The sequence below is a fragment of the Callospermophilus lateralis genome, unplaced genomic scaffold (genome assembly GCF_048772815.1).
Source record: "Callospermophilus lateralis isolate mCalLat2 unplaced genomic scaffold, mCalLat2.hap1 Scaffold_74, whole genome shotgun sequence".
Lineage (NCBI taxonomy): Eukaryota > Metazoa > Chordata > Mammalia > Rodentia > Sciuridae > Callospermophilus > Callospermophilus lateralis.
This window is the reverse complement of record NW_027515420.1, coordinates 5,706,379-5,720,045: the sequence shown is the minus strand read 5'-3', so window position 1 is coordinate 5,720,045 and position 13,667 is coordinate 5,706,379. Positions and strand designations below refer to the sequence as shown.

Here is a 13,667-nt window from a genome sequence, read left to right as displayed (position 1 = left end):
AGCTTTCAGCCTCTCTTCTTTTCCATATTTAATCGTGCTGTATTTATCTGAGTGATGTGCAAACTGTGCTGCACAAATTGTAATTTCCTACAATATATTCTGAGATGCTTACCTGATTTTTCAGTTTTAACTTTATTTATGTTCTAAATTTTAATTCCAAAGTATATTTTTATGTGGTTATAACTATCTACATATGATTCCCATGAAGCTACTCTTGCTTTTTATATATTTTTTACAGGAGTCCCTGAGACATAAAAGACTTTATTTATATAACTGATAAAGGCATTGTGAGTTATGTCATTGTGTAAATTTTTCTATGATTATCATTCATCTTTGATACCTTGGACATGGCTTTTTGTTTGGAGGGTCAGCGGCTACTTATTATTGTTGTCCTTTTGTAAATTTTAGTTAACTGCCTGTCTCCATGGATTGGCTGCTCTGCTCTACCCAATGTATTGGCAGCATATATACATCCCAGTGCTTCCTCCACACCTGCTGGACTACTGCTGGTAAGCTGGCTTTTGCCAGACTGCTTTAAATCCAGGTTTCCTGATTAGAAAACAGATCAGCTTATTTGTAGATTAGGTAAACCTCCTGTATATGTGAAAAAAAAAATTACAGGAACTTGACTTTTGAGTTAGTAATACATACTAGAATACTTTTATGGAGGCCAGAGTAGTTCTTTCCACAGAAAATTTGCCCTTGGCAAACAAAGATGTTTAAATTTTGTGAATTTATTCTGTAGTCATTTAGATAATTCAGTACATAAATAGAAACAAAATTTTTGTTTGTGGCTGGGAAAATTGGACAGAAGTATGGTATTAATTAGAAAACCCAGTGTTCCAGGTGTCAGAACTTGTCTGGAAAGTCTGCCAGTTACCACATTGTCTCTGTCAGGGCACACTTTTGTTTCCTTTACCCCAGGATACACTTTCTTTTACCTCTGCTTTCCCTAATAGCACACTGAATACCTTGTACTGACAAAAGGGTTGCTTTTAATATAAGAATTATATTAAAACATAATATTGGTTTAAGTCAAAATTTCAGCCTAAACCTGCTATAAAAATAAAAAGAAAAAACAGTTTTGGGATTAATAATAAAGGGTTTGCTTGCCTTAGAAAGAATTCCCAGTGATTTCACCAGTCTGAATTCATTCAGGCCTCTAGAAATTATGAGAACAATGACCAATGACCCCCTTGTTCTACTACCTACAAGAGTCTACGTACTTAGAGTGAGGATAGCAGGGAGCAGACTACTAAAAAGCAGCTTTGGGACCTTCTTTAGGACTGGGGTATGTTATCTTTACTGCATAATCATTTTCTGGAGGCATACCTTAATCTGTAAGAAATTTGATGGGAATTTTTCCCCTTTAAATCATACACATTCATGCACAGGAGGAAATCATTTCAGCTTTAATGTGTTTGTTTAAATCCTAACTAATATTAGTAAAAATCAGTTCCTTTAAAAATAACGTTTATTTAGCTTTTTATTTCTTGAAGAACAAATTAGAGTACTTAAGGATTAAAATTATATAAGTTCATACATTAAAGTTTTTAAATTAAGTTTTTTGTGACTAATCTGCTTTTAATAAGTAATGATAATAACAGTATATGTACTTGGACACATATTTTGATTATACTGCTCTATTGGTTTCCGCAGCATGGTAGTAGTATTGATAATGCTGTGAAGTAGGTACCAGTGACCTACCACTGCTCTTCTGCCCTTGGAGAAATGTTTCGCAGATTATAGGAATGTAATTAATTATATTGTGAAGTATCATACTCACAGGATTAACTGTAAAGCTAAACCTATAAATAGTCTCTTATGACATGTATTTTAGAGTTTTCTTTTGACCAGCACACCTACAATATCTTAACCATCCTTGAAGGCAGAGATTGGAGTTCATTCATGTCAACATATGCAATAGTTCTTTGCACACGGTTTTCTGTAATTAAAATTTACTGTATTGATGAACAGTTTTAAAATATAGGTTAATTGAGTGTTTCAAGAACTAACACTTCTAATTATGAAGTTTAGAATTATATTTTATCAGATTATAATGCTCATGTCATCTTAATTTTTTCTATTAAAATAATCTGACCTCTTAGAGGTAACATACCTCTAAGCTCATTTGTCTATAATGAATTACACATTTAATGTTATTTAGAAACTGTTCAATGACTCAGGGAAATTTTTACTAATTCTTTCCAAAGCTACCTTTCTGATACTTTCCATACCTGACATCAAATCCTATTTTTTTGCTGCTTCCATTATAGTGAAAGAAGCTTGTTCTATATTTCAACCCTGGAATTTTCTTTCTAATGTCTGAAGTAGCTGTTAGGACAGGTTCTAACAGCTTTTATAACAGAGCAGTGATACCCAAGCAAGGAGTTTATCTGAAACTTTCTGAACTTTACAGACACAGTGATAGGTTAATTTCTACTGTAGGAACTGAGAACTATAATTTTTTTTCTAGAAATAGCCATTTGAGATTCTGGCTCTCTTCCATTATTAGAAAATTTTGTGGAATAAACAATTTTCTAAGAAAAATGTTTCTTCTTCCCTTTGAATCCTTCAAGTTAAAATCATATTAATCTACCTGCACAAGGGGAAAATATTTCATATTATCCCTTCATTCTCTTTGAATAAATGATTTTAATATTCCAGTTCAAAATAACACCATGAAGATTTTATTGGAGTAGATGTATTATTGTTAACTCTTTAGAGTGATAAGAGCTTTCCAAATCCTGAAGTAATTCTAGCTCCTCAAAGTATTTCTGTTTTTGTATCTGATAGTTCTGGCATAGAACGGGTTGTGGAGAACCATAATGCCATCTTGTGACCATGGGTGAATATTGCATCTTGGTTTATTGATAAAGCCTAACTACTTTGTTGGTCTGTTCATTCATCCATACATTTGTTCATCAAACATCTAGTGAGCAACTATTTGCCAAGATGTGTGTATGTAATGTGATGAATAAGATTAAGTTTTTGCCCTTGGGAGCTTCACAGATAGGAAGACATACATATATACTGACATAAACTTACATGTGCACACACATACACATACTTACAATATCTGAGCTTTATAGCTCAGATATTGTAAGTCCTACTGTAGAGACATACAAAACAACCATGCATGGAAATTGAAGAAACAGCCCACCTTCTTGGAAGGTTAGGGATGATTCTCAGAAGAAAGTTATACAATCTGTATTTTCCCCTTAATCAGCCAAAATAAGAGTATTTTAATGTGGCAAGTTTATGACACTGATAAACCATCTGAGTTCATAAATGTTTAAGAGGTGTTGTGATCTACGAGTAGTAAAAGTAAATTGTTGTTTAGTCAGGGAATGATTAGTCAATCTTTTCATTTAGCTCATCTATCTGATTCTGCTATGAAATGATCAATTTAGCTTCTAAGGGAACAGTTTTTTTTTAAAATGGAAGATTACAATCTTAATACTACCCCCAATAGATTGCTGTTATAGTTATAGGTAGTCTGTTTGTTAAGAAAACCTAAAAAGAAAAGAAAGGCAATATTTTGAGTGAAGGTTAGTTTCTACCAAAAAGAAACAGCATTCATAATAGAGCCTTCTATATTCTGTCTTTTCAAAATAACTTCACTGATGGAAAGATCTAGGACAGTTTTGCACATGGATGTTAACATCTGTGTTGCCAAAGATCTCTTCCTGACTTATTAACACCCTAATTTAATTAGGAAATTTCAGCTAGGGTTTGCAAAATTTCTTTCCACGAGACTTGGCTTATTTTGTATTGGTGGGAAAATTATGAAAAGGTGGGAAGGAAACACCTATTCAATTAATCCCATATTGTGAAAAATATAATTAGAAAATCTGTGTTGTAGATTAATAATGCTTGTGCCTCAAATAGCTCTATTTTTGGATTTTTTTAAAATTAGTGAGGAAAAAACTTGTGGATACATACTTAGCTATCTTATAAACAAATTTTGAATTACTTTATTATTATTATAAAAAGTTTTTAGTTACTTTATTATTTTATTATTTATTACTCTGCATAGATGCTTTTTACTGAATTTTTCATTCTATCTTTACAATTTATATAAACATTGTATCTCAAAAGATAAGTAGTCTTTATAATCTTTAACAAGTATTTTTCTAGATGTATTTCCTAGAATTTTAGTAGATTACTTAGCAGTTTGAACTCTCATTTAATAAAACTGTGATCCATCCAGTATCCCTTCAACATGTATAAGAGGAACATACTATGTTTTAAAGCCTTGAATATTTTGGCAAGAAGAGTTTCTATTAAAATGTGTTTTGGAATTTAAGATACCATAATAGACTTTCTGTATTATACATCTTGTGGTTAGGATATCCTAACTGGGGTAAATTGGAAGGTTTTGTGGTAACTAATAATTTTATACTATTTTGGATGTTTGGAGGGCTTCACATACTTAAAATCTTGAGAGTTGCCTACCTTATTTAGTGACAGCGGCCCAAGCCTAATTCTGGGGGCCCAGAATAGTGATCTATACTTTGTTTGTTATCTGTAGAGTCCAAGGGATGAAAACATGAACTAGGGAGTAACTGGCCTTCCCTTATTTAAGTAAAAGTGGAACAGTCCACATTTGTTCCTCCTTTTTCCTTTTGACGGAAGAAAATCTGTTGGGTCTTAAGGATATGGAGACCTATAAATAGTTCTCAACTTTCAGTCAAATGAAGTATCCAGAATATCAGATCAATTCCAGATGGTCTGTTGCATAAAAATTAAAAAAGAATAGGAAGGAACAAAGCTACAAAAGGCAAAGACAACTGGGAATTAGAATGTAGTACAATAATAAGTAATGAACTAGAACATACAGGCTACTGAGAAGCAAAGTACTTCATCCATTGTGTGTGTGTGTGTGTGTGTGTGTGTGTGTGTGTGTGTGAATTCTTGAAGTATAGGTTACTGATTATCCATCCTTAAATGAACTTGGAACTTTCTGAGGTTACTTTGAAATACCTGAATCTGTCAAGGTGCCTGTTATTTTTATCTATTATTAGTTCTCAGTAGAAAAGTGAACATAGAGTTTGGACAGCACTGTTTTAATAATGGCAGTGATGGTTAGAAAATTATGCAAATCCTTTGAGAAAGAGGATTATCTGTGTGCCTTAATAGAAAAGGTTTGCATTAATAAAGCACAAAGATGCCCATAAAAGAATTGCCAAAATGTTTTATTTTTATATAGCTATTTGTTCACATATCTTCTATCACTTTTGTAGACATCTGTACATTCTTATGTTTTCCTGTTAGATAATAATTTTGTTTGAAATGTCAAGTTGAATAATTTTCTTCTTGTATTTCCTAAGAAATATTTCTAAAATTACTAGTAGCATAGATTTTGTATATTAAAAGTTCTTTAATGTTTGCATTTCTTCTAGGGTACAAGATTCACAAGGAAACACATTTCAGTCATATTGTTTATTATTATTCCCAAGCCCCTACCTCAGAGCCTGGCACCTCCAATATCAGGCATTGAATTAATTAATACAAAATCCTTGTTCTATTTGAGTATTTTTAATTTATTAAAATTATTTTAATAATTACACTGAAAGTGAAATAAATCTGAATTTATAAAACTTAAATTAAAGGTGATATACATGAGGGAAGAGAAAGCACACTATGGGAGGAACTTGTTTATTTTTTTGCAACTCTACTTCTAGAATACTGCCTGGTACACATTAAGTCTCAGTAAATATTTGATGACTCTGTGACTATGTAACTGACTGACTGACTGACTAAATATTTGGAGACATAGTAGGTATGAAATAATGAAGACATATTAAAAAAATCACAGAAATAAGAATGAGAAAATATGTGCAAAAATGTAATAAATTTGATGATTATTTAGGATCTATTTGCTGTGAGGTATGTGGAAAAGATTCAACTCAGAATATGGCCTAGGCCCTGAGAGTCTTAAATTAAAAAATGCTTTTTAGGTATTATAACTCTTAATTTAATTACAAATGATTTTGTGATTTTTATATAAGCCAACCTTAATTTAAATATTAATGACTTCTAGGATTAAATTTGAGTTTTATATATTGAATTATTTTGAATGTAGAATGTGCTGTTCTGGAACTGGGCATTTAGTAAATTTAATTTTTTTAAGCACTTGAATTCTATTATTGTTTCAGTTTTAACAAACTATGAATCTTTCTCTCTCTCTCTCTCTCTCTCCATATATATATATATATATATATATATATATATATATATATATATAGTGCCCCAATGCCATACCTGATTGGAATTCACTCCAGCCTCATAGAGGTGAGTATCTAAATTTACTCATTAAAAATAATACTTAAAACAGTTTTGTTTGAAAGAATAGCAAATGAATAATACCAAGCAGTGACTAACTTCATATTTAGGAGCTAATTAAATGATCGTTTAAAAAAGTTAGCATTGAAATAATTTCATTTAGATTAGTGTACTAAATGAGCATTTTTAGTGGCATGAAACCCATGAAAATAGGTTATATTTTATAGAAGTCATATGGTAAGTTTTGAATACTGAAAACTTTAATCCTTAATAAACTACTTTTCTTGATGGTAACTTGATATCTTTTATATATCTTTTTCTCAGAACTGTATTTTGAAAATTAAAATTTACGTACTTGTGGCTCATAAAATGAAATATTTTTATTTTGAAAACTTCATTTTTTAAAGTTTATTTCTATGTGGTTTTAATATGCTAATGACAAACTTTGAAATTAGAATATAGCTTCTTTTTATATTTTAATTTTAAGTCCTGTTGGGGATGAAAATTTGGGATTTTTTTTTTAGCTGTCATCAGATCATTCCAAAATGATTTTTTTTTTACTTAAATTATCCTTGTAGTGAAACTACTTAAACTTCAAAGTTCTTGAATCTGAATCTGTGATATTTCCAGAGTAGACTTTTGGAAGATTAGCCTGTGGAAAAAAAATAAACAAAGCTTTGTATGAAAGCAGAAAATTTGAGTCAGTTGAGTGGAAACATTATGATGGGTGATTTCAGTTTTCTTTGAATACTTTTCTCTTTTGGCTAATTGTACAGATTAACAATTTAACCTAATTTTTAATTAACAAAATAATGAGTTAAATGTGGTTTTCTTAGTTGCTGTTATTATATACATCAGTCCTTCCCTTTGATCAAAGAAGATTCTTTTGATGTATTTTTAAATTCTCAAGGATCATATGAGAGAGTCATGATCCTGCAAAAGGCCTGAATTATAGAATTACACCTGAGCTCTAGTTTGGGGCATTTTTTTTTTTGCAAAATGGTAGGCAGTATTTTTTATTTGCTTCATCATTAATAGAAAGTAAATCTTAATGAATTTTTAATAGGCTTGAATTGTTCTTTATATTGAAATTTGGGTTGGATAACTTTATGATTTCTTATATTTTATTCATTTTTATAAAAGTTTTCCTATAAGCTCAGGCATTTTCAGTGAAAAAAACAAAGTATATGAAATGTAGAATAGATGAATTTAGGTATTCAGTTGGTATTAGATCATGGAATATTTTGTAGCATTTTTTAAAATATTTTTTTAGATGTATGGACATTTGTTTTATTCATTTATTTGTATGTGGTGCTGAGAGTCGAACTCAGTGTCTCACACATGCCAGGCAATTGCTCTACCATTGAGCCACAGCCTCAGCACCTCACTAGCATTTTATTGATCAGTTTTTTGTTTGTTTTTGTTTTTGAAGTGCTAGGGATTGAACCCAGGACTTTACACATGGTAAGCAAGTTCTCTACCACTGAGCTGCATCTCAAGCCCTGACCAGTAGCTTGACTTGATAACGCATCTCAACATGGTTAGATTTTTTTTCCTAAGGAAATCATCAAATTTGACTTTCATATTATTGTGCATATTATTATGCATTTTCACATTAGTGACTTTCTGTATTTAATGAATGTAAGATGATAATTTTTCTGTATATTTATACAGATGCAAAATATTTAAAGTTGTTGATACTACCTATTTATGGGTTATTTTTTCATATAATATTCTATATCAATTTTTAAAATTCGCTTTCCAAAATTAATATAGAAATTATACATGTTTTAAGTGTTCAGTTTCATTTATCATATATTTATTGGCCATATGTAAAGAAAATATTTTTTAAGGAGCAAACTTAAGAATTTTTCATGTTTTGAAATTATTGTATTTAAAAAAAGTGCATTCTAACTTTAAATAAGCTTTTGTTATTAAACAAGAATATTTAGAGCCACAGTTAGGTTAGTTGAAATTTCTATAATTTTTATTCACTGGGCTTATTCAAGTGTCTTGATAGTCAGCTATATTTGGTTTATCTGGTTTAATAGTGAATGAAAAAATATACTTGGGCCTTCAAGAATTCTTTTAAAACAGTTGGGTGTTATTTAGTAACTTTCTTCTTAATGTATTACACAATAATATTATGTATTGCAATTTTATTCTTACTATTTCATTATTGGACTTTTCAACTAAAATTTATTTTGTGCTTATTTATTTTATAATAAGTAATTTATAATTAAAATGTGGATGTAACTACTTACATAGTTTATATGTTAGACTGAAATGAGTAAGTTTTTGCATTTTTTTAGCAATTACAATGAAATTTTTCAAGGAAGAGTCAAAATAGTCTTTTTCCTCTTTCTTGTTCAAGACAGTTTCCACATATATTATCAGTTTATAAAAACTTCCATAGTTATTCTAAATCATATTAATGATATTTGAATTTTTTTAATTATTTTTTATGTAATCATTAAGTAAAGAATGGCAAAAAGTCTCTTTTTAAAATAAAAAAAATGCTTCTAAAATAAAGGAAAAACATATTTTGTTCTTCCTGAAAACTAAACTTCAGGGATGATCTCAAAGCAGACTAAAGCATGTAAAAGTGATTAAGAGTAAATGAGTAAAAGCTATAAATATGAGAATTGTCTTATTTGGTTCATTTTACAAAGGACTATAAGTGACATGTTGTTCAGTTTCATAAGGTCATATGATTGCTGCCATGGTGTCATTTCTTTGAATTAATGTGTATAATGTACATCTGTAGTCACATTTGCAGAAGGGTTTAATAAAGGGCATGAAAAGACTTAACCTACTTTAACACCTTACTGTTTTCTTAATAAGCCTTTTAGTCTATGTCCAGTTATTATTTTCTTATTTTTGAAGAAAAAGGAATTCTTTTCTCATGTTTTCTCACTCTTATTTTTATATATCACAACTTTATAAAGTATAAAAATATGTGACAGATAAAAAGGTAACATTTGATCTTTACATACCTATTTAGAAAAAAAATTGCTTAAGCTTGATTCGAATAGAAAAAATAGTTAACATACTGATGCTATTCCAGATTTTCTTTCAAAAATACTGGTTTGCCTCCTTCCTTCCCTCCTTCCTGCCTTCTTTCCTTCCTTCCTTTGTCTCTTTCTTTCATTCTTAAAATTATTTCAATATTAGGGCCTCTCAGTTTCTTAATTAAAACTCAATACAATTTTATGTTCTTTTTTTTTCTCTTTTTGAAATAGGGTCTTTCTCAGACCCTATTTCCCAGACTGGCCTGAAACTCATGATCCTCCTGCCTTAGCCTTGAGAGTAGCCTGTATTGCCACACCCTGCTTCATGTTGTTATTCTTATTGATTAATTCTTTGAAAAAAATTCCGTGGGCACTATTATCTAACTTTATAAAACTAAAAGTAATTTTGAAAAAAGTGAACATTTTATATTAATTATTCAAACTTTAGTGTGTTATCACAAAACATTTTGGGGCACATTGGCACTATCCTGTGCTTTTTTTTTTTTTTTTTTTTTGATACTGGGGATTGAACTCAGGGGCACTCAAACACTGAGCCACATCCCCAGCCCTATTTTGTATTTTATCTAGAGACAGGGTCTCACTGAGTTACTTAGTGCCTCACCAGTGCTGGGGCTGGCTTTGAACTTGTGATCCTCCTGCCTCAGCCTTCTGAGCTGCTGGGATTATATAGGCTTGCGCCACTGTGCCCATCTATCCTGTGCTATTTTTAAAAACTCATTTTACTTCTTAAAATATGTGTCTAGCTCCCAGATTATTTACATATTTTCTGGTATAAAACTAACTTAAAAATGAAGATGTATATTATAGTTATAACATAGTTTGTCCAAATACCATTATTACAAGTACACCAATATAATATATATTTGCTTACAATATTAAATGGATTATTATGTTTATACTATAGTTAATTTATAAGTAAACACATATTTATATATTTAAACCTCTCTTAGTGTGTATAGGAAGAAAAAGAAATGAGTATATTTATAAATGTTTTTTAAAATAGTATCATTAGTGTCAACAGAAATGGTTCTCTGTGTCTTAGAAGTGACTATCTTTAAGGTCTTATTTTATAATACAATGTGTTTTTACAAGGTGGATGTTTAAAATAGTGTATCTCCCAAGAATTCATATCATACATAGATAATATACCTCTCTTAAAACATGAATTCCCTACTTTAGGCTGTTAGTTCACTAGCAGATTTAACATTCTACCAAATGTGCAGAGATTTGAAATTCTCAAATAGATCAGAGAAATTTCAGTCATAATCAGTTTAAAAAATGATTGACTTAGCCAATTTAAAATTTGAGATATTTAAATAATAAGTTTCAAAAATGGCTTTTATTCTGCAATGATAGTTTTTAAAATATTACACTGAAATTATTTATTGATCTATTACTAGTTGACCTATAAAATTATGAAATTATAAATTCATGGATTTATTTCATAATGAACACATTACTTATCACCATTTGCTATAATTTAAATCAAATAGAAATCAATGCTTTTTTAAAAGTATATATGATAATTTAAATAGGACAAAATAACCATAACTATTTTCTTTATTAGGTCAAAAACTTTGATATAATTGTAATTTAGTATAATTTGTGAACATATTGAGGTATGTTGACTATTTTAAAGCTTTTAAATAAATAAGACAAATAAAATGGTCATTCTGATAGGCTATTAAATTTCATCGTTTACCATGAAATTGATGTAAGGAATATTGCTAACTATAAGTTCCAGCTTACTCTCCTCTCTGTTACTATCTCTTAGACCACTTTCAGTCCTCATCATCAAGTTATATCTACTGGTATGGAAATGTAGAGAAAATATTTATTCATTTTAAAATGCAGATCAGTACTGTGGTCATAGTTATTATTTTATGTTGTCACTACAGTATGATTTATGCTAAAGATAGGTGAGGAGCTGGGTACAAATTACTGTATTATTGGGTTGATATTCATTTGATGAATTTTAAAGACTACAGGTTTTTATGATGCAAGTGAGCCAATTTTATAATAGGTTTTTGTTGCATTATCTCTTTGGTAGTTAAATTAATTAGTATTGTATGAGCAAATACTGCATTTTAAGCATTTCTACCAAATGTTTTGAATGGATTATGATCAAATTTCCTTCCTAAGATTATGAAGTTGTTTATATCCTTTTGTAATGTAGAATTTTTTTGTTGAAATTTTCAAGCCTATTGCATTAAGATAATGTTTTGGTGTTTAAAAAAAAACACCAAAATACATATAGTTTGCATAGAAAATATTTTGTCTTTTTCATATATGTGTTTTTTAAACAGAGAGTGAAAACCAAATCATTGGAAGATGTGGTTATGTTAAATGTTGACACAAATACTCTAGAATCACCATTTAATGACTTGAACAACCTACCAAGTGATGTGGTAAGTCTGAAGGATATTTTGTGGGGAATGTATATGTTTTCTCCTGGACCCTTGAGTTAAGAGTTATATTCTCACTTTTTATCTTAAATAAAAGGGTTGGTGTGTGCAAGTGGTGTGAGAGGAATTGATGTAATTCTATTTTTAGCATTTTTACCTTTTGGCAGTTGAGGAGATGTAGAATGGGACATCATATTCCTTATTGTAAAAGTACCATCATAATTAAAAAGCTAGATGCATTCATTAGGCAGAGTTTCTTTAAATGTAAGTCTCTTCATCTCATCTTAATCATTATATTACAAAGTAGGCATTTCTGTCTGCCTAGTGGCATGTCTTGCAAAAGAATGAGAGAGTTTTTGAAGGCAAGAAGAAGAAGGGGGCCGATTATCGGCTTTTGCTTCCCTGTCACCTGCCAGCGCTTTTCCTTTTAATTAATGATCTGATGGCACTGGTCAATATAATAAGAAATGCTTGTACAGTTGGGGTCAAAAAATTCTGGCTTTGATCTCCCTCAACTTTCTGAAACATTTATTTGTTTTCTCTAAATTATTTCAGTTTTATTTTAATCTTTTTTATCCTGCTGAGGACCGCAAGAATGAAAACCTACACTGTTTGTCATTTGCTTTGGCAGAGCAAAGACTGCTTACTTAGAATTCTATTTGTAAATTAAACTGCAAACGCAGTTTGTCATAAAAGACATCTCATCTTTTTGAAATGACGAAAACTGTCTTTTGTCTGTAAAGGCTGATAAATTAAGTGCCAGTTCTTTTCTGGTCTTTGATCTTGCAGAGGGTTTGTGTGCATGTGCGTTTGTGTCTGCAGTTTATAATGGGACATATTCTGTATTTCATGTTAAATAGTCTCAAAAAGTACATTTTTCTGGCCTTCGTATTCCTTAGTATAGGGCAAAAATGCAAACGAGTACTATTTCTGTATATATTATATTTAATGGGTTAGTTAAAAACATCCTGTGATTTAGTTCTAAGTTAAACTAACTCCCCTTTTTTCAAAAAGCAAAGCATCTTTTCAAGGACATTAAAATTTGGCAATTAAAAATCATAATACATTTTTGTGTAAATTACAATTGCTTTGAAATCCATTATTAAGGATTTAAAAATTCCAAATTCCAAATATACAGCCACATGATCCTTGATTGTTCTTACGGTTAGTGATAGGAAAAATATTATTCCAAAGTCCAAATCAGATTATTTATGACTATAATTATCCTAAAATGCTTGCTGACTTTGAGGCACATTACTCTGAACTCTTTTATCTTAACTCTAGTAAAAATTCATGCTGTTTGAACACATCCACACTCAGGCCAATGAACAATTATCTTTACAGCTCATTATAACTAGATTGTCTCATTATAAACTTTTGCAGAAACTACTAGAAATGATTAGTTATTCATTTAGAATTCCATCAAAGTATTCTTCAATGGATGGAGAAATAATTATAAAAATTAGAATTCCAACTTTTAAGAATGTTTTCCTGTGTGCATATATCTCATACTCTTAATGAAATTCAGCTTTTCTGTATATGATATTAAAAATTTTATTGTCAGCTTTAGTGAGATGATTCTTTGAGAAGAACTCTGCTTTTTTAAAATTAAGAAGTTCTAGAATTAGTTGATAATTAAGACACTTATTTAAATAGATGGGGATGATAAGTAGTATTCACAAAATGTACAAATATGAGTTTTAAATATAAAAGATGATAGGTCATCGTGTAGTCTACTCATAAACAACATTATAACTAAACAAAACTGAAATATTTAAAATAGGTAAAAATGAACACTGCCAGGTGTGGTGGATTGATTATATAGAAGCTTGAAACTGAAGGCCACAGAATTACAGATAATTTGAAGGCTACATAAATGAAAATGCTTCTGAGATAGAGCAAGGATCATTTGTTGAGAATATGAATATTTTTAAAGTTATAG

The 13,667-nt window shown here is 30.0% G+C and overlaps 1 protein-coding gene across 1 annotated transcript in view; it reads left to right on the top strand.

The window, feature by feature from the left end:
* LOC143389916 (DENN domain-containing protein 1B-like) overlaps nucleotides 1-13,667 on the top strand; it is a 135,784-nt gene that overhangs the window by 78,345 nt on the left and 43,772 nt on the right. The window contains 3 exon segments of the mRNA XM_076842642.1: nucleotides 409-509; nucleotides 6,252-6,297; nucleotides 11,627-11,728. Coding sequence (XP_076698757.1) covers nucleotides 409-509; nucleotides 6,252-6,297; nucleotides 11,627-11,728 — 249 coding nt within the window.